Raw genomic sequence first — 22,486 nt, 5'->3', positions numbered from 1 at the left:
GCTGATTGGCAACTGTGCCAACTAACTTAGTGCTTGTCAAGATCTTCAGGTCTACAGCCTTCAGATGAGGCAAACAGACTTGAGACCACTGGGAAACTAACAGCAACATTTGGCATTGTACTCTCCCTTTACAGATAAAAGAAGTTGGTTTTCAGTGTTGAACTGCCCAAAGACTTGGACAGAAATATGCAAGGGGGACCTCTTTAGACATTTTGCAGTAAAGTTTTATCATATGAATATTAGCACCAGAATACTAAAAACAAAAGCAAAACAAAACCTCCACTGCATTATTACATTCTTATGTAAATGCAAGAAAATCATGTTCTTGAAAGTAGAAAATACTTTTCCTTTTAAAAACAGTTGTTCTGAGCTAAAAAGCAGAATGAGTATACCAGTGGATGTCTCATTTGTTTACTGTGGTGCTTGGGATGGAATCCAGGGCTTCGAACATGTTAGCCAAACATTCTACCACTGAGCTATGGCCCAACCCTATTCATTGTTATGTAGAACATAGGCTGCAGGCGTAGATTCATGTTGGCATTTGAGCACCTCCTTAGCATGTACAAAGCCATGAATTTGATCCTCAGCACTACTTAAAAAGGGGGGAGGGGGCTGGAGAGATGGCTAAGAGCACTAACTGCTCTTCCAGAGGACCTGGGTTCAATTCCCAGCACCCACATGGCAGCTCACAACTGTCTGTAACTTCAGTTCCAGGAAATCCAACACCCTCACAGACATACACAGGCAAAACACCAAAGTACATAAAATTAAAAAAAAAAATTAAAAAATAAATAAAAGGAAGTCTTCTTAACTAAATAAAAATGGTGAATGCTCAAAATTACTATCAATCAATGCTAGGCCACATCTAGGCCAGCTGAACCCTGGCCTTATTTTGGTGACTTTGTAGTTCTTTGCAATAATCAACACCATAAGACAGGTCAACCTGCCTATTCAATGTCACTTTGCTGCAAGTATGCTCTCTAAGATATTCTAAGGGATAAAGCATTTATTATCCATTAACTATTTTACTGAATGTGTATGTAATATTTCATCTCTAGAACATGAATAAGAGAATGAGTATTATCCCTTTAAGGTATTTCCAGAATAATAGCTCATCAGAAATATAATTCTATAATGTCTAAGTTAAAAAGGGCCGTTTATGAAAATTAATATTCAGAGAACATGGATAATACCCTTGCATTAGTGAAACAGATAAGCAAACAGTTAATCTGCATACAGACAATCTTCATTCTCACTCTGTAATTCTTGCCTTAGCAGCACAGGCTAGAAGTCCCACTCATGTGAAGAGGAATGAGCCCGAAGGCTGCAGAACAAACCTTTGAGCAATCACCGACTTCTGAGAGAAACTGACAAAGCCTCACTGCATTATTTTCTATGACCTTAGGTGTGTACAGAATCACATGCTTAGAGCTAGGTGGTAGTTCTCCCATAATCATTCACAAATCTTAAAACACTACTTCTACATAAAATAAGTAACACTGAAGTCTCAGTGACAGGTCATCGGGAAACTAAAACTTGAGATTTAAGGAATTAAGAATAATATGTATCTGATTAATCATCCATAGCATATTAACTGATTGCTGATAAAATTCATTTTTGCTGACAAAAATTTAGTATTTTTTAACTTTGTGTCATTTCCATTCATAATCATACCTGATAATACACCTTACAATGAGACTGGAAGCATAATTCACTTTATTGTGGCAGTCTGCATTAAATTAGATTACATATAATAACCTAAAAACAAAAAGATTTTTAACGAAAAGTCCTTTATTCTCAAGGCTGGTTTACAGTGGGAATAGAAAGATTTTATGGCTTATATGTTAATTTGTATTAATTAAATGTATCTGCAATATTTAGATACTGTTCAAACTTGTTTTTTTATTGATACAATTGAACTTTACAACATTATCATAAAATTATGAACAGAGTCTTTGGAGAGGGAGTGGGTAATGGGGGGGGCAATTTAAATATATTAGCCAGGTTGAAGCATGCAAAAGATAAGACAGACTCAGAAAATTAATGTGATAATGGTGTCTAATTTACCCACTACAGATTAAATACTTGGCCACAAAAACATTAGCAAACACCAATTTGAAGTCTAGTGCATGGCCCTAACTCTGACTTGGACATGAGATGTAAAACTCCTTTCGCACTTGTAGGATTAGCTTCACTGGCTGTGTTACAGTATTGGTAAAGAAGTCTGGTATCAGAATAAGCTTACTACCTACACTACAGAGGACAAGGCTTAGAAACGTGCTCTCCAAGTTTGCTGTGACTTAAAAAGCACTAATGAATTAACAATACAGGTCACTGAAAGACCAAAATTCTTTAATATTCACATTAACTTTCCCCACGAAAAGCTTCAAATATAATCTAATAAAAAAAATAGAGTTCTCAAGGCAAATCTTTAGCATAATTTACAGAAGCAGATTTAAGTAGAAGAGTCCCGAACCACACTAATCCTAAAAATACACATACTCAAGAGTTACCCCTTTCTTCTACCTTGATATTAAAGCATAGTGGCCCCAGCAAAGGCTGCAATGCCACCAGAAGTCCTATGAGCAGAAGGGACAAACCAGACAAAGAGACTAGAAGTATCTCTATTCTCAAGTTTTAGTATGCTCACATTCCAATGAAAAAGAATAGAGCACGGTTCTTGTAACTTCCTGTTTCCCGTGGAACTCCAAGAAGCTTCCAACTCCTCCAGAGACTTCAGAAAGTAACTTCAGAGAAGAACTTCAGAGCCACTGTGGCCTTTTATAGGATGATGACCCCAAATCTGAGGACCAGTGAATTTGTCCCCACAGAATCCCACTGTCCCTTTAACAAGTAGATGAGTCCATTGGGGAGAGAGTCAAGATGCTCCTGTCATTGGTATAGAAAGGATCCGATGCACTCCACAACCTTAAAGTAACAAAGAGAAAAGTTTGGCTCACCACAATCCATGGTTAGTTAGAAACAAACAAGACAAAAACCAGGACATAAATAAAATATTAGGACCAAAATACAATTTAAAGTTTAAAATAATCACTGATTCATTTCTAAATACTAAGGAGTTCTCCAAATTAGGGTTGAACCCTACTCTAGATTACACAAATGCTTGAGAAAAATTATGCTTATAGTTAGTTATCATATACAGAAATTAACCCAGTTTCCACAGGTAGGAAATATAGCGCTTTTGAAATCTTAGTAACTAGTGAGAAGTAAGTATACTACTAAGAATTACACACATCCGGGGGCTAGAGAGATGGGTGCTGGGGAGCTGATAAAGGGCCTGCGATGCAAACACAACAACTTCAGGAACCCCCACACCTACAAAAAAAAGCTGAGCATGGCTGTGTGAGCCTGGGATGCCAGTGCGAGGCAGAGACAAGCAGATCCCACAAGCAGCCCTACCAAATGGCAAATACTGTGTACAGTGAGAGACCTGTCTCAATAAACACAGTGGAGAACGGCGAAGGACGGCACTGACACCTGCCTCCAGTTCCTGCATGTACACACACACACACACACACACACACACACACACACACACACACACGAATGTACACATATGCCACACACACACAAATGGCAAAGAGTAAAAATCAATAACCCATACATTCAGTTTTCCTGAAAACCAAGTCAATTTGTGTTTTGACATTACAGGAAAAAAAAAGATACCTACCAAAAACCTTGGAATGAAGCATTCATATTTTTGGTCACTTTTGGGTATACATTCTACTCTAAGGATTTCAGCTTAACTAGCATGAATGTCATAAATGATTAGCATCAGAAGATATCAAAGACACTTGCAGATTCTTTACTAGTCTGGAAAGGTAACTACTGGCTGACTGACAAGGCCTTAAGCTAAGCAGTTAAATATACAATAGCTCACTTGCAGATGTCATTTTGAATTAGCTGAATTAACTGAAGATGAAATAACAACTCCACAAGCAGTCTGCCATGCTCAAAACACATGCCCTTAGCCCAACAACAGTAGCAAACTTACCCAGGGATTTTATAAAAATTGAAAGGGGGTAACTTTAAACACACAGCACGCAGCTCCTGCCAGACCTCCAGCTCCCCTAGGCAGGGTTAAAGCTAGAAGCCCTGAGTCATTTGTACTGGCATCTTGTGTCCCAATGACTCGCTGTATGTAACTTAGGTCAGTGAGCAAGGAGACACACTGATAAAGCGAGCATCAATGCTAACAGTAGCCTTGTGTTCATGCTTGTCAGAAGCCTGCGACCTTCCACTTTGACTTCAGGACAGTCTTGTTTACAGTTCTCTCAATCACTGAGAACTCAATCCAGCAGGTAGTAGGCAGCCAACAATTATAAAGTAAATGAATAAAAGTGAGAATATGAATATTTCTTTTGAGTATTCAGGAAACAGTATTGTTTTAATTTTAACTGCCTACACACCGACGGAGTCGAATATCCAATTTTAATCTGCAAGAATCTCTCACTAGTTTTTTTTCTTCCCAAACCACTGCTGACAGAGAACAAATTCATTAGGTAGTGTATCTTTAGTTTTTCATTTTTGGAACACTCGTGCATTTACTCTGACAGAGTATTAAACACCTGAGACACCGATGAACTGAGTTCCTTCTCTCACCCTGGCATTCATCTCTCTGTGCTGACTATGGATGCAGTGTGGCCAGCTGCTTTAGGCTTCTTTTCTCTTGACTCCCTACCATGATGGCCTCTGTCTGCCTTTAACTAGGAGGCAGAAGGAGCACTTTCTTCCTAAAGCTGCTTTTGTCACAGAGTCTAGCACATCAACAGGAAATGAAACCAAGACAATCACAATGCTAATTCCCTCCCCCCTTTCTGTCTGTCTATGAGAGAGAGTGCTCATGAAGTGGCTCAGGCCTCAAAAGAAGATCCTCCTGTCTCAAACTCCCAAGTACCTGTGATGACAAGAAGGTAACTCATAACTGCAAGTGAAGTACACATAGACTGTCAGTCACTGCTGAAGTATAGGTCCTTGGGATAGAATGTGGCATGTCCTTTACACAGCACCATGATGTTCCCTTGGAAACTGGGCTTGCCACAGAATATGCTGCCTTAACAACATCAGTTAAAAAACACACAAGTTTTTGTGTCTGGATGGCAGAACTTAGCGGGCAGGCCCATGTACCATACAGAAGTTGTTTTTGTCTCCAGATATGCTCAGTACTGTTAGTGGTAAAGCAGCCCTGAGCTGCCACACCTTGCACTGGAAGGTTCACCTATCCCTTCAAACTGGACATGAAACACAAATGTAGAATAGTGGTTGTTCCATATCAAATCAGAAATGCTAAAACTATTTCATACAAATACGTAGAAACTATGACTGTTAGGAGTTTCGCACAATGCTGATAGGTTACAGCAACTGTTACAGCCCTTTGAAAAACACCAACCAGCTCTGTACTGCAGGAAAATGAATCGGCACAGACTCTTTGGGTAACTTAGCTACAAAGAGGAGAAAATGACAACAGTAGCCAATGGTACAACCTGAGAAGCTGATAGCACTGTGCCTGCCAAACAGAGAATTAATTACTGAAGTGAACATTTTATTAGGAAAAACTAACTTAGAAAAAGAATATGGTATAATTCTGAGTAAACAGAAATACTGACAGTAATAATCACCTTTAAGAAGACATGCTAAAATAAATCCAGTAACTCCCAGGCAGATAGATTTCCAGGGGGGACAGTTAGAAAAATAGTGGTACAAAGAATGGGGACACAGAACACAACTGGTAGCAAGACAGCAAGAGTATACAGAAAACGGGGAAAAGGCTCATTTAAAACTAATTCTAGTCTTTTTCATCACTAGCAAATATGTGTACCACCATTAAAGACAACTTCTTATTGAAAGTAAAAACTATATAGAAGTTCTAGTATACTATCTTAATCTAATCCCCATCTAGGTTCCAAGCAAGAAGGAATGTCAATAGATAAAACAACAATGTAAGACACTTCTGAAATATCTTTCGGTAAAACTATTACCTAGGAACACTATAGAACTCTCTTATAATTTTTTCAATGTCTGTATGTAAGATACCAATATTCCAGTACATTTACCTGTACATAGCAATCTGTTCTAGTAGGCTGAAATTACTATTGCATCACAGAAATATTTTGGATCCTATGTTATATTCAAGTCAGGACAAATGAGGGTTGAAGCCACAGGCAGTGTATTTACAAAGTCATGGCAAAGCCAAATGTAAAGTGAGTTGAGAACATGTTCACAAGAGACTATATTCCATGTTATATGAGTGATACCATGCCTGCTATTTTTCAAAATATAAAGCTAACCAAATATTAAAAGTAATTTTTCCAAAAGGAAAAAACAATGCTTCCCCCCTTCATTTATCTCTTAGGGTGTTCTTGGGCTCTCCTAAGCCACTGATTTAATATTCCCAGGGCACACGGGGAGAACGGAAACTAGCACCTTTGTGTGTCAATCACAGCCTTTACCAACACCCAGTGTGCTGTGGCTTTGACTTGGGGAAGCAGTGTGAGAGCAAGCACAGAGGCGATGTCACTCTCTAGGACCTAATAATCATCTGCATCTTGGATAAACACACAAAGAAAGAAAGAAAGAATTGTAAATGCTATTTACCCCCCAATAAAATTTGGGGCTGTGATACATAAAAATAAGCTGTGATAAATCTAATTAAGAAATAGACTTCAGAAAGGATAAAAAAACCAACCCCAGATTCTTCGGATCCATAATTTATCACAATTAATATTAGAAGCATTGTTCAAACCTGTTCTAACATACAGTTGGACAATAAATGCCAAATCAAAGAAACTTAAAAATCAAAACTCCTTTTAAACTTCACTACAGACATCTGAGGAAGGAGCATGGAACAGAACAGCCTTCCTGTGTAGCCTTGAATCACTGACTAGCTTTAGAAAACAAAGGTAAGGAATAAGGAAAGCAATGGTGTTTGACATTGAGTGTGGAGGTTATTTTTGTAATGACAAAAAGCAGTAGGAAAAAGAACAACCAAACCCAAACACCTAGCAAAGAATAAAACAGGAGCATAGATAAAATAATAATGACTAAAGTAGTACTCCAGGGAAGAGTACCATACACATACTCCTCCTATTCACTGCATCTTAGAAAGACTAAAACCACTATTTTGTTCATTGGATGAAAAGTCTCCTCAAAGATACCTTCTCTCCCTTTGAGTCAAAGGACCACATCACAAAACTACAAAGAATTAATCATCAAGCTCCCTCCTCCACTGGGTAAACCCAGCAGACTTCCTGGTACCTGCAGCTGCAGGCTCTTTCTGCACCTTTACAGGACACTCATCTGTACAAACAGCTAATCAGTGAAATGTCACACCTGCTGATAGGGTTGGGACTACACCTTCCTATGACTCGCTCCAGCATTCTTCCAACAGATGTGCAAGGGGTCTCTCCTGGGAAACAGCACATGGAGTCCAAGCACTTGACACTTGAACGTGCTTCAGCAAGCTGTAGAAGAACATAAGTTAGTTACTCATAGATGTGGACTTCATAAAACCATTAAGAAATCAAAACAAGTATTTTGAAACTGAAAGTGATTGATACAAACATACATGTTTTACTACAATATGAAATATACAGAACTCTTTGAAGTACAATCATAATCAGACGCCTAGTTAAATAATGGTATAAAGATGGGTAGATAGGTATTTAAGTCTGCAAAGGTTTATTATTTTTCCACTTAATAATTTGCTATGGTAAGTTGGTTTATGCCAACTACAACTCTAGTTCTTGGAGTTTTGCTTAGGTGCAATGTTCCTGCAGTTATGATTAATGAACAAATGTCCAACAACTGAGAACAGTGGAGTATAAACTATCTTGAAGACTGGGAAATAACTTGGCAGGATGTACATGTCTGGTAAGAATAAGATCAACAAATTAGTAAGACCTTTAGTAGTGTTTCTTATGTGCCATGGACAAATACTCAACACAGCTACTCCATACTTATTTACCTTTAAGGTTTTAAGTTGTATTGAACAACTCTAAGATGCCACCTTTGCCCATTATCAAGTTATCCTAATAGTGAGCAGGAGGAACATGGGTCAAAATTTGTCAGGCAAGTTAGTAGTACTATGAAGATTTAAAGTTGAATTTATCAAATTTCTAAGATTTATATTGATTCAGGCATAAATAGGCTCAGCAAGATAATCCAATCCCACACAACTAGCAACTTTAATTATTAAAATGAGGGTAAATGGTCTGACCATATGGCTGAATGAATCCCAACCTTGGTTGTGGTAGTCAAGAATATTACTGTTTTGTTTTTTATCTGTTTTTGAGACAGGCTCTCATAAGATAGTCCTGGCTGGCTTGGAACTCAATGAGTAGACCAGACTAACTTTGAAATCACAAAATCCATCTACCTCTACCTTCTGAGTGCATGTTAAAAAAAACTTACTTGAATTTATTTTCATTTATGTATATAATGTCCCATATCAGGAATAAGAATGAAATAAATTTGGTAAAGTTCACATCTACAAGGTTGGGAATCACTTTTGCCATGTGAGGCATGGTAACAGAAGACACTGTGGAAACTCACAATGGACGGAGACACACATGTGAAATGTAAATAACCTGATATTCTGAAAGCAAGCAAATGGTGGAGTCCTACAAGAGCATGTATGGAGCCCCCGCTCATTCCAAGTGGTGGGAGTGGAAGAGGGTTCCTTGTTTGGCAAGTGCCTGTCACACCCAAACACTGGGCTCTGCTAAGCACTGAGAGTGCAGAGCTCACATATTCTTTAATTAATGTAACATTGCTTTAACTGTGTTCTGTGAGATGTTTGCATAAACAGTTCAGAGAGGAGTTCCTATGGCCAAATAGGAAGCTTGGGAAACACCAACCCAACAAAGCTTCAAACAGACTTTAGAGTCAGGAATGTGCATAAGCCTCAACTGATGGAGCCTGAGCCCACCATTCTACAATCTACTTCATTTTCTCATACAATGTATTTCATGTTCTTTCTCTTCCTCAGACTCCTCATCGATCCTTCCCATGCCCTACCCACCCAACTTTATGTTCTCTCTCTCTCCTTCCCTCTCTCTCATTCAAAAAACAAAAAGAACCCACAAAGAAGCAAAAACCAGTAGGACAAAAGATACCAAAACAATACAAAAAAATGCATGTGCGCACGTGTACACACACACACTCATATACACACACCACACCACACCACACCCCACCCCATGGGATCCGTTTTGTGTTGGTCAACTACTTAAGAAACTTGCTCCCTTATCCCACCCAATGTACCAAGAACCAGGACCCATTCACTACCATAGAAGTAACTGAAATGTACAACGAAGGGGGTCTGTATAATCCTGCCCTAGGCAACAGGTTCTCAACAGTTGCCAGTTTAGGCTTTGCTGACTCCTGTATTCCCTCATGCTGAAGCTGAAGCAAAGCACTGGACTGCAGCTTCTTTCCTGATGGGAGGATGCTCTACGCTCCACACCAGCCGATGGAGGTGTTGCTCATGCTCAGGTTAAATACTACTATCTCACTCCAACTGCAGGATCTCTCTGGATTCTTTGTATTGCTTTGGAGCATCCCTTAAATGGTAGAAGTCCTGAAAGTCAAAAGAAGGCAGCGTGGCAATTCTCAGAGGGAGCAACCCTGCACTCATCTAGTGAGGTGAGGGTAAGGAAAGGGTGAAAGGTCAGAGCAGTAGTGTGAATCACAGTGAGATTGGTGGCTCAATGCTAACCTCCAAAGACTTTCATTGAGTATGAAGTAAGTGGTTTCTGATCTGGTAGAGACAGAGTTAAGAAAAACTTCAGAGCAATTTGGCAAACTAACCCTATAACTAGTAAACCTAACAACTTTTTTAAACCAGGGATTATTTTCCATATATCATTATGTATTGTACTTTTAAGAATTCATATTTATCACAAGCATAACAGTATTGGTACTTGATGGACAGGATATTAAAAAAATTTTTTTTGCTTTTAGAGAAATGTTTTCTTTTTGATGTGAAATCAAAGATCACAAATTATTGTTGAATTTCAAATTTTGTTAAGAATCGTAAGTTCTCTAGAACAAGCAAGAGCTTTATCTCCTCATTCAGCAGTTGGGGATGGTTGAGGATGGCTGGCCATCCTTCTGGATTCAGAACATGTTTCCAGCTTACAGTTTGATCAATCACCCTTCTGTTCTCCTTCCCTCTAAGTGACACAAACAACTCCAAAATGATAAAACTTTGAAAGACATTTACAAACATAAATGAAATCTCTCCATGTTGGCTTGGGAGCTTTCTACATATGGTGCCTCACTTCAACACCAAAATAAGCATACAATTAAAAACTATATTGACTGGGAGCTGGGGAGAGAGCACAGCAGGCAAAGAGCTTGCAGTGTGGGCATGAAGCCTCACTGTACTGTACTGGAGCCCCAGAACCCACAGGAAAGTCCTGGCGTGGCAGCCTGTCTGAAACTCCAGTACTGGGAAAGTAGAGACAGGGCTGTTTCCTAGAGTAAGATGGCTAGTTCAACCAGTTGAAACGGGGAGTGCCAGATTAAATTGAGAGCCAGAGAGAGAGAGAGAGAGAGAGAGAGCGAGAGAGAGAGAGCGAGAGCGACCCTGATGGAGAAAGAGGAAACACACTCAGGATGACCTCCAGCATTAGCCTGGGGCCTCCACACACAAACATGCCTAAACACACCATATACGTGCACACATACTCCACATATGCACACACACCACACACGTAAAACTAAAATAAATGAAAAATTAGATTATTATATAAACATTTTAACAACTGACTTATTCCTAGTTTCAAAGGAGACTGGAGAGTCCTTTTATATAAATGATACATTTATTCAACTGTTTCTTTAACAATATACGCTGGCAATTCATAGTTTGGGTAAGGCAGAACATCAGTATTTGTTAAACACTAAAATTCCCCAATATGATAGAAAGGGTAAGTTAATGTCCTAGGTGAAAAGGAGGAACTTGACTTATAAAGTCCAGGGTCTCATGCAGCTCAGGCTGACCTTGAACTTGCTATGTAGTCAAGGATGACCTTGAACTCCTCCCTGACCCTTCTGACTCCATATCCTGAGTGTTAAGATCGAAGATATATGCCACTATGCCCAGTTTGTGCAGTGGTGAGATTGAACTCAAGGCTTTGTGCAGGCTAGGCAAGCACTCTACCAATTGAGCTACATCTCCAGCCACCTAACTATTATCTTTTGAAACACATCAAATCAAAATGAAAATTCAGAATTCATTTAAATTTCTTCTGAATTACTCCTCCTCCTCTACTACTACTACTAATTATTGAGATCCAATTAACTGCCCTCACTGAAGGCAATCCACTAAAGAAATATAACTTTAAAATATGTCTCACAGGATAATTCCTATTTTTTCAAATTACTGTATATGTTCCATGATCTGATTTATAATAAAGCTGAAAGACTTATACTCTAAGTGGCTCTGTCTTCAGGTTCCTCTGTTTGCTTATTACAGATGGGACTACAACATCTTCTTCAACAGAAATCACAATGAAATGACAAGTAAGGAAAAATACAATTACTGGTGGTAGGATTTATAAGTACTACAAACCAAAATGTTGTTCATATCCTAATTATACCTAGAAGTAGCTTAGATTTATTCTTCAAAAGAGGAGTAAACTATTCCCATAACAATTTTTTTTAGATTTACTTATTTCATGTAGTGTTTTGTCTGCACCTATGTATGTGTACCATGTACATGCCTGGAGATGGTAGTGAGTCACCATGTGGGTGTTGAGGACCAAACCAGGTCCTCTGCAAGAACAGCAAGTATTCTTAACCACTGAGCCATCTGCAGCCCCAACAATTAATGTTTTTATAGAGCTACAACTATGAAAAATGTATGAAAAAGATAAGTCTGTTAAATGCCAGTTAGTGGAAAACTAGTCACTCAGTCTAAGCACACTTGCTCACTTGATTATTCAACTCCAAAGAGAGGAAGACTTCAGTAATTCATTGTCTACATTAAAATATACACAATTATAACTTCAAAGGGGATAATGATTTCAAAATGATAAGGCATGACATACTTTCAAAAGAAGTGGAAAGGAATAACTTCTTGAATGTAAGACAGCAGGCTATGAAAACACCTTACTCTGATAGAATCTCAAGTGTGATTTATCACTGTAAATCCAAAGAAACACGAACAAGAAATTCAGGGATAAACATAAAAAGTTATGGGGTACAAACAAGGTAAAGAACTAAGGCAAAACAATATACAAGGAACAGTGCAGAATCAGTACAGTGAAATGGAAATATGATGATGATTCTCCATGCCATACCCCAAAGCATGAGAATGCAGTGTAGGAGTCCCCAAGAAGGCCCAGCAAAGTACTACCTAGTGCACGCAACCACTGTCCTGCTGGCTGCACCTCAGCTAGCAGGTGCCTACTGTCCTCCCCTCTGTGCTGGCTTTCAGCAAATTCATATGCTGAGCCGACTGAACCCTTATCTTCTTCCATCTAGAAGGATAGAAAAGCAGTAAGTCTTATATTAGAATAATACTCTCACAGTATATAGTTTAAAATCAAAGCAGTAGGGTGGGGCTACAATCTGTGAGGCACAGATGAAAATTCACACAACAGCACAGTTACTGTCACAGGACAAAAAGAGCCAAGGAGCTTCTTGGAGACTACAGCAAAGCACACCATACGAAGCCATGAGTGCCAAGCTCTTCGAAGCAGAGTCTAGTAAAACCAAGTTTTCTTTAGTTAAATTCTATTTCTTCTGTAAAACTAAGTGCCGCCTTAGCATTTGTTTTCTCACCCATACACTCTCACCTCAGGACACTGCTCTACTTTTAACTGGACTGGAGAGCAGAAGGGTCACATGGCCCATAAATAGCAAATGTGGAAAGAGATCATGATTTACTGGTTAATAAAATTAAGTTAAAATATTTCTTCAGGGAATGTCAACTTAAAAAAATATTTATTTTTTATGTGTATGAGTGTTTTGCCTCCATGCATATAGGAGCCTGAGCCTGGTGCCTGTGGAAGCCAGAAGAGGGTGTTAGAGCCCCTGGAGCTGGAGTTATAGACAGCTGTGAGACACCAGATGGGGGCTGTCCTCTGAGAGAACAGCCACTGCTCTTAACCACTGAGCCATCTCTCCAGCCCAGGGAAGGTCACCCTATTTCTGTCTGGCTTTGGCTGAGAGCAGTGGCTTCTTACTGTTCTTCATTGTTGCTGATTTTCAGTTAACAGTATAAAAAGCATCCATGTACTGTGGAACAAAGCTAGACTTGTAGGAAGGATAACATGTTGGGATGTGTACAGAGCAACACACTAGAAGGACAGAGTGTGGTACCAGCACTCAGGCCTGCTGTGAGGGGAGTAGTCCTTCATCTGTGACACCTGACCCAAAGAGCTGTTTTCATGGCAATCTTTCAGAAGAACGGTAATGCTACTAGTTTATTACAATCTTATAATATCACTTTCTTTCCTCATTCTTTTGTGTCTAGTATTGCTTTTTAAAAGGGGCTTGATTGAAGCCAAAATATGTAAAACTACAAATTCATAACAATACAGTTAATCACAATGCAAGTTATCGTCCCTTAACAAGAGCTGGTCAGTGTTCATTCATGTAATAAACTCTCCAACTGGCCGATCCTCAAAGACAAGATAGAAAGCCACTGATTGTAGAAAGTCAGCTATTGATAAAAGTGGGGTATACATATTTGCCTCAACCAGAAGTAAAAATCAAACTTTCACATTTAGATCTTGTAGATATGAAAAATGTTTACCACTCATTTGCTATTTTTATTACCACTCATTTGCTATAATAGTATAATTATTATAGTTATCATTCAAAGTAAGAAATTTAAAGCTAATAATAAAAAAGGTTAGTAAAACTTTAAAACACCTTTTAAGTTATAAATTCATACTATATCACCTGAATGTTAAATGGTATTTTGTCAAAGCTATTCATGTGATCATGTGAATACACACAAATTAGAAATTTTGAGAATAAAAAATAATTTAAAATATACATAATTGCCAGGCTGGTGGCACATGCCTTTAATCCCAGCATTCACAAGCAGAGACAGGTGGATCTCTGTGAGTTTGAGGCCAGCCTGGTCTACCTAGTGAGTTCCAGTACAGCCAGAGACCCTGTTTCAAAACAAAAAACCAAACATATATATATATAAATGTGTTATAGTGTCAAAAGTTCTAGGATTTCAGCTTTCATTTCCTATTAAAAGACATCTTGAGATTAGTGGTTGTTATTTTGCAAACTTCCAAACTGGCATGGCTGTGGAGATAGACTTAAATATAAGATACATAAAATATACATTTCAATTTATAGATGCAGTAAAGAACAGCAAAGATAAGATAATTACACAGCCACCATAGTATACAAAGACACACATGCACACGTATTTATATCATAGATTAAGGCAAGACAAAATAAAGAAAAGACAAAAACAGGCAATTCTTACTTCCAGGTGATTACAACTTAGGCTTAAATGTTGTGATAACTTTTTAACTACCCAACATGCAGGAGCATTCTTACATATGCTATGACAAGCAGAAGCATTAGAATTATGCTAGAAAAGATAGGTGTAAAACTATGCAACAAGGTACAGTTCTCTGTCCTCATGTTCAATTTCCACCGAATTTTCTTCTTGAAGAAGAATGGGTATCACTTTTAAATTTTAATATACATATTAATTAAGGTCAAATTAGAGACAGAGCTGTGCTAAGAAAAATGCTCGACTCTTTATTGATGCATCTGCCCATCTTTTGAATATTATTTAATTGACCTTTGGCATGCACAAGGATTAACAAGGCTCTACTCCTACTCTACCTAAGTTTGCTCAGCTGATTCCTTGCCCTCGACAAAGGCTGCAGTGCGATGAACTCGTCACTTAAAGCAACTGTGTTGGAGTACATCTATAAGTGGACAGAAAAGGGATGGGACACACACAGGTCAGTGAGCTGTATTCATCATTTGGGAGACAGACACAGGACAAGCTTTGTAAATACCAAACACTTGTTCCCACAAGATCAGGAAATATGCATGGTACACATACAACTGGTATTTGTAGGATGCTGGTCTTAAAAAAAAGTTCTTATTCTGAAAAACAAAAAACCACATTCAGAATGAATGCTGGCAGCCCTCCCTTTGTTGTGACGTTTCTTGTTTCCTTTGGTAAACAATGAGGCATCTGAAAATTTAGTATCCATTTCTTCATCATTTGAAACCAGAGTGACAGCAGAAGCTGAAATGATTACTGCTTACAACAAAGGAATAATATCACATTTGTGATCTACATGACATATACTGTCTCAGTATAAAAAGAAAAGAGAAGAAAAAGCACAACATGACAGCAACAGGCTAGAAGACCCATGAATGGAAGTAAAACTTTCCTTCCCTTTTCCAAATGAGAACAACCAGACGTCTCATTAATTATTGGGTACTAATTTACATACAAAAAAGGGAAAATTATTCTGACATCATATATGATAAAATGATTTAGTGTAAATTCCTTTTTAAAAAATAAATTTTAACTTATGTTAAAACAAATATATGGAGTATTTGTTTTAACATAAGTAGTACCATACCTTTTGGATCAGTAAGCAATCCCTATGAAAATACACTTGAAGCTTTCAAACCATAGAACAATTAAGGACAAATGCAAATGTAGTGGGTAGCATCCCAGCCTTGGCCTGGAAGTTCCAACCCCCATTGAGGCTTTGGTAATGGTCATGCCCACAAGGCGGGGCTGAGGGAGGAAGCTGAAGACCCAGGATCAAGAGGAGAGGTTTCTCTTGGTTCTGGGACCCTGGATGCTGGAGGTAGACCGAGCAGAGTTCTCCAGAGACTACGCCGTACCTTTCCCAGACCCTGCAACCTATCCCTTCATTTGTAAGTTACCCCACAAAATAAACCTCTCCTTTAACTACGTGGAGTAGTCTTAATAATTTCACCAATATGCAAATAAATGTTAATATCTTGTTACTCTTAACTTTTTGGGGAAATATAATACAGACCACAGTGTGAGACAAACTATCCTCCATAGAAGTCTAGAAAGGTGAGGCTGGAGCAATGGCTGAGCACACATACTTCTCGTGCTGAGAAACTGAGTTCAGTTCCCAGTACCCACTATGGGTGGTTCACAACCATCTGTAACTCTATCTCCAGGATATCTAATACTCTCTTCTGGTCTCCAATGGCACCTGAACTCATGTGTTCATACCCTCCATACAAATATATATAATTGAAAATTAAAAACAAAACCTTCACTTGAAAAGTCTAAACAAATATAATAAACATGTTAAAAGTAATACTTTGACTATATATATTTACTTCTGAAGATTAAAAATAAGATAAATCTTTCTAGTACAGATTTAAATAATATTCTGTTCCTGCTAATGCACATATACACACAGGCAGCCACAGAAATCATGTAATGTAACTTTTTCAGCACCATTTAGAAATCAGTATGTCAGAGTAATATTCTCATCCTTACCATTTTATACTGTGCCAAATACACATTCACTAGAATTATATTGCCAAACTAACTAAATGCTAAATAAATGCTGATGTGACCAATGGAACCATTTCTTTAGCATTTACTGTGCTTAAACATTCTTTCCTTTAATCCTCACTGCAAAGGGAATGAAAGATATTTCTATCATAATTTCACCAACGAAGAAATTGAGGGTCAAAGCCTTAGTGCTACTTAGTGGCATAGCTGGTAGCTGAAACAGTATCGGTCCCCAAATGTCATATCCCTAAGTATTAACAGACTGTTAATGGCTGCTGTACTTTAAGGACATGGCTATATATCTTAGTCATAGCTAGCTGATGCAATACTAAGGCATTTGAAGCAGATTTAGTACTATTATATTCTGGACATAACTTGATAGTTTGATATTTAAATATTTAAATTATAATGCTAGCAGCTATAAAAATTAATAGAAAAAGAAAGAAAACAATTAAAAGTATCACACTTAAAAATACTGGAAAATTCTTTGATATAGAAATAGGTATTTTCTGACAAAAGAAATTTGTAATTGTAGTTACTCATCACTAACTGTTCTGACTAAAGAGCTACTGAGTATGAAAAGTGCCTACCTGTGCCTTTTCTGTACTTGTTGGATGAAGCTGTCGATCAAACACTTTCTTCACAACATCAAGAAATAGACAAGTAACAACCATGAGGAGCATGGCAAACCACACCGGCCCACTTGACAGGAGCTGAATAAATACAAAGTACATATTCTGGGAGCTCAAAAATGGCCTGCAAAGAAAGATAGTCTCATTAAAAGTGACACTGGTTGGGCACAGTATCACATGCCAGTAATCTAAACACTTGGAAGAGTAGGCAGAACCTTGGGTTTGAGGCCTACACAGGGAGATGCTGCTTTAGAAACAAACAAGTGAAATAAAAATTCAAAGAGTTAAATCAAGACTTCCCTAAAACTCAAATAACTGAAAAAAAAAAAAAAAACAATGTTAAGAGTACCAGGAAATTTTTCTAAATTGAAACTGGAAGAACTTAAATAAACTAATGAGATTGAGTGTACTAAAATGTAAAGTGCAGTTTAATAATTTTTAACAATTATACCTTTTTACTAACAGGGGAATGATAAGTTATTAACTAGATTATCCCCAGTTTCCTAGCAAGTTATAAAAAGAATAATGAAGAATAGACTAATGTAGACTACAGAAATAAGAGAACAAGAAATAGTATGTAAGGATATACTTTCTACTGATTACAAAAACAAAACAAAACAAAACTGGGACAATGAGATGGCTCAGCCAGGTAAAAAGCACGTGCTGCCTAGGTCTGATAAGTTGAGCTTTCTTCCTGGAACCCAGTCAAGGTCAAAGGTGAGAAGTGGTGCTATAAAGCTGTCCTCTGATATCCACAGGGGTGTCACTACAACAACCACCACCAGACTGAAAGCTAGGTTTTTCTTTATAAACATCCTTAGAGATGCTATATCATGGTATTATGAAGGTATTCTTTTGGGGTTTTTGTATATATCAACTTCAAGAGACGATAGGGGACATGGAAACAAATAGTGAAAGGTTTATAGACAAACAATATGCCTAAGTGATCATTTTATGGGAAGTACTGATCAGTCAATTCACACTCTTTGTGCTTACCTTGAGAAAGTTTTGCCTGCTAAGTGGACCTAAAGGCACATTAGACACTGTAATATATATGCTGTCCAAAAGAAAGGTATCAGTTTACCAACACTTACCAAAAACATCTTAGGGAAGCATTATTATCAATCTTTCAAAAAGCCTGCTAATGATCTACATTTAATGAAGATGAAGCATGCTATTAACCTTTGAGAGAGATATTAGCAATAAAAACCCAAAGGGTTTCTATGACTTATTACATACACGAGAAAATAATTTAAAAGTAATACGGTTAGTATAAAGAACACTACTTATGAAGTCAGACAAATGGTTTACAGCCTAGCTTTCTTGTGTCCGTGAAATTTAGTTTTCATGCAGAAAAATGAGGACAGTAGGAATTTTATGAAGATCAACTCAAAGGAATGAACTTACCAGCACAGAATCTTAAAAACTATTAGGAGCAGAATTTGGTCATCAAGGAACCCATCACAATAACTGTTCACTATATTAAATCAACGTAATTAAGACATAGTGTAATCACTCACCAGAGAATTCCACCATAAAACAAAGAAAATATAAAATAAAATATAATAGATCCCCAGGTAACAAGATGGTTGATCCAAGTCCAGAAATGAGTTTCCAAAGCCATCTAAAAAAATAAAAAAAATAAATGTCTTAGCAATATAAAATAATAGTTTACTTCAACTTCTAGATAAAACTTAAGAATTACACGTATCAGTTATAGATGTCGAGAAGTTCCTATCCCCATGGCACAGTTTCTTAAGAACACATAATATTAATAAAAGAGTCTTCATAGGAAATAGTGTAATATTTTTCTTCTGAGGGAAAGCAGAATTGAAATACCATGTGATGACATTACCTCAACTCTATGGCACAAAATAAACTGTGTTATTTAGGTGATACACAGTGAAGCAAAATTTCAGTGATTTGCAACCAAAACCATATGAAGCTTTTGAACAGGAAGGGGAATTTATAGCAAAATTTAAATGAATGATTAAACTTTAGTGAAAGCAAAAGGGAAACTACATGCATAGCTAAAAGATAAAGTAAATAAGATATACAAAGTGTGTGCAGGTTTCTAATATGGTATCATACCTTTACTGTGACTGTAATAACCATGACTGTGAAGACCAAAGTACCAAATGTCCAGTTTCCAAACATCTAAATACAAGGAACAGACCGTTTTATATATATCAACATGTTAATCTCACCGTAAGATAAAAGTAATTTTACTCTTTACAAAAAATTAACTGAATTATTTAAGACAGATATACACATGAACACTGACAATATTAATAAAGTTACAAGTATGAGGACAAATAATGAAGCTTTATTATGGTAACTATTCTTGATAATGACCCTTTGGAAGATAATACCAGAAATCAAAAGATGGTTCAGAATTCAGAACTGTGAATCACCAACTGTTTTTAATTAGGATGATATAGTTGTGATTGCTTTATTCCTGTCCCCTGTAAAAATAATAATAAAATCTTGCTTCATCGTTATTTTTCTGAAACATTTCCAACCAGAAGTTATAGTAGAACATTTGCTACCATGTATCTGGATATAAAACCTGAGTAAGCAAAAAAAAATATATATTTAAACTTAAAACTAGTATCTGAAATAAAAAAATAATGGCTAACAGAACTATTCTTCAAAATAGCTGTTTCATAATAAACATAAAAATGGAATGTGACTGCCAGTAATGTCAATCAGAAGTATTTTTGGTCTTTATAGTCCATATGGTCCAAACCTACAAAGTCCATCACACACAGAATCCCAAAAGACTATCAAGATCTTATTTCCATATTAAGACCATAAGTATGCAGCTTATATGAATTTAGTTTACAAAGAAAGCAGTTACAATCCTGACATTTAGATTTTTATGCAAAAGGCTGATTTGTTTTTTTAACGAATACATTTCTAACGGTGATTACCTGTCAAATTACTTAAGCTCCCTGACTCTCACATCATTTGTATAATGAGGGTAAGTCTCACAGATGTTAGTAAATTATAAAGTATGCAAAAAGGATAAAGGTTCTGGTACATAAAAAGTAAATGGTAAATACATTGATTATCAACAATGGAACACCAATTAACATTCCTTTATTTGAGGGTAGCTTGTAGTCTACCAAGAAGATATAAAATGTAGAAATCATATTAAACCAATGCTTATTTCTCAATCTTTTAAATATGCAGACTTAGAAATTCCAAAAATCAATGGGTAACAACTGAAATCCTGGAATGCCAGTCTCTTCAGGGAAATGGTAGCAAGTACTTTGATATAAGCAGGCAACTTTGACCTCTGGCAGAAACCACATGTCCCAATCCTGAGGATCTGGTTTTCCTTAAGATATGCTATGTTACATCTCTCTAGAAAGAAGGCAGCCGGGCAGTGGTGGCGCACGCCTTTAATCCCAGCACTCGGGAGGCAGAGGCAGGTGGATCTTTTTGAGTTCGAGGACAGCCTGGTCTACAGAGCGAGATCCAGGAAAGGCGCAAAGCTACACAGGGAAACCCTGTCCCCTCCAAAAAAAAGAAAGGAGGCAGACAGCATTTTGCTTGTATAAGTCACATCTGGTGACTTCTTTTTGAGGGTGAGGATTAAGCTCAGAAAGACCACCTCTCTCCACACTGACATCTTCAGCAATAGGTGAGGCAGAGGCATTTGGAGGATTGGGCTAAGGAGAAGTGATTTAAACTTCCATTTTTTTCAACACTGTTAACATTTTTAAGCATTCTACTTCTTCTTCTTTTTTTTTTTTTACCTGGCCATTTCCAAGCAGAGATGTATCTTTCCCCACAAGAAAATAGGATCCAAAAAAGAAAATGAAGGCATGGCTGAAACCCAGGATGGTCCAGTAAAGAAATGCTTTGATGCTCAAGAGGCTGTTTTTACTAATGTCCCTAAAATTATTTTTAAAAAGAAAAGGAACACATTAGGATTCATTTTTTAAATCTTCTAGACAATTAATTTAAACTAATAGAATTTTAAAATGGCTAAAAAAGTATCAGCATAAAAATAAACCTATCTGTAAACAACCATTTCTAATAATAGCATGTATCTTTGTAATAGTGGAGAGTTCATATAATAAATTCTAGTACCACTTAATTTGATAATAAAACACAATACAGGCATAGCACTTCAGTATGGTTGTGAAAAACCGAATTATGCGTATTATATTCTGTTCTCATCCAGTCACTCTGCCATAACAATCTCTTTAGTGAGATAAAAGCTGGAGTCAGCACCCAGGCTCCTCATTATCTTCATTTCAGAACTTAACCATTATGCGAATAACAGACGGTCCTAGGAATTCTGGTAAACTAGAGCAAGCGACTCCACACCATAACTGTCTTGTCTGCAACTGTCACCTCTACAGTCTCTACAACAGTTTATAGTCTCTACAACCGTTGGACCTGACAGGCTCTTCAACATCTCTAGGATTACTTGGTTTTGGGGCAGTTCTGGAAAAAGCAGGAACTATTCTCCTTCACTTGCACTCAACTTCGATTAACACTAATAAATTATATAATAGTAGAACATAAACAATTTAGGAACTCTAGATACTATTAACAAATGAGTAACTTCTCTTTTGTACAGGGAATAGAATGCTATGTATGAAAGTTCAAGGGCAGAAGTGTTTATTCCCTAAAAACACCAGAAATTTATGGAAATTTCTCTTTAATATTGAAAAACTTCATGCCATGCAGCAATCATGCTTTAGTGTTTATACCAAGACACTACTATACACATGCAATACTGGAAAATACATACCGATAGAGGGTAGGCTTGCTCTGTAATACATGAGGGTCTATATGTTGTTCCAAAAGACTGTATATGAGAACAGGTAGGGAAGTAAAACAAATATTGTATAAAGTCAGGTACACGCTGTCATATAGTGTCTAAAAAGAGAAATAAATTGGAGGAATCTTGAGATTATAAATTATATATTTCTATTGCACACATAATAATGGAGAAATATTAAAAAATAAGTATCTTAATTTTTAAAATTTATACAAAAATCCATTTTAAAGACTTTCAATTAATCAATGTGATTTGTTTTAGTACAGAACCCATACTGTTCCTAGATCTATGCTGTCTATGGGACTGAAACATTTTGCTGTTAGGTTGTTTTTTCATAATGTAGTAAATTGGATCTCCATCTCACTGTGTGATACAGTTTTAGTCTTCCCTATATGCATCCTAGGATCCTGGGTAGTTCTCTGACAGACTGCACATCATTTTCCCACCTACCTTCTTCTGTACTGCTTATAGGACTAAAACCTCTTTTTTTCCTAGAAGCTATTTTTTTTTTTTTTAAGTGGC

The 22,486-nt window shown here is 37.1% G+C and overlaps 1 protein-coding gene across 4 annotated transcripts in view; it reads right to left on the bottom strand.

Moving 5' to 3' along the window:
* Positions 1 to 1,699: 1,699 nt before the first annotated feature.
* Atp11b (ATPase phospholipid transporting 11B (putative)) overlaps positions 1,700 to 22,486 on the bottom strand; it is a 95,353-nt gene continuing 74,566 nt past the window's right edge. Inside the window, exons 24-31 of one of the 4 annotated variants that reach the window (XM_036189601.1) lie at positions 21,935 to 22,062; positions 20,928 to 21,066; positions 19,255 to 19,320; positions 18,684 to 18,787; positions 17,122 to 17,287; positions 14,848 to 14,933; positions 7,351 to 7,481; positions 2,867 to 2,928 (exon numbers count right to left, since the gene is read on the bottom strand). In XM_036189601.1, coding sequence (XP_036045494.1) covers positions 7,379 to 7,481; positions 14,848 to 14,933; positions 17,122 to 17,287; positions 18,684 to 18,787; positions 19,255 to 19,320; positions 20,928 to 21,066; positions 21,935 to 22,062 — 792 coding nt within the window. In that variant the 3' untranslated portion in view covers positions 2,867 to 2,928; positions 7,351 to 7,378. Of the gene's footprint in view, positions 2,929 to 7,350; positions 7,482 to 12,379; positions 12,504 to 14,847; positions 14,934 to 17,121; positions 17,288 to 18,683; positions 18,788 to 19,254; positions 19,321 to 20,927; positions 21,067 to 21,934; positions 22,063 to 22,486 lie in introns of those variants that run through there. The other 3 variants (XM_036189602.1, XM_036189600.1, XM_036189603.1) reach the window with 3 other exon arrangements.

This window comes from Onychomys torridus, chromosome 6 (genome assembly GCF_903995425.1).
Source record: "Onychomys torridus chromosome 6, mOncTor1.1, whole genome shotgun sequence".
Classification (NCBI taxonomy): domain Eukaryota; kingdom Metazoa; phylum Chordata; class Mammalia; order Rodentia; family Cricetidae; genus Onychomys; species Onychomys torridus.
This window is presented reverse-complemented; position numbering and strand designations above follow the sequence as displayed.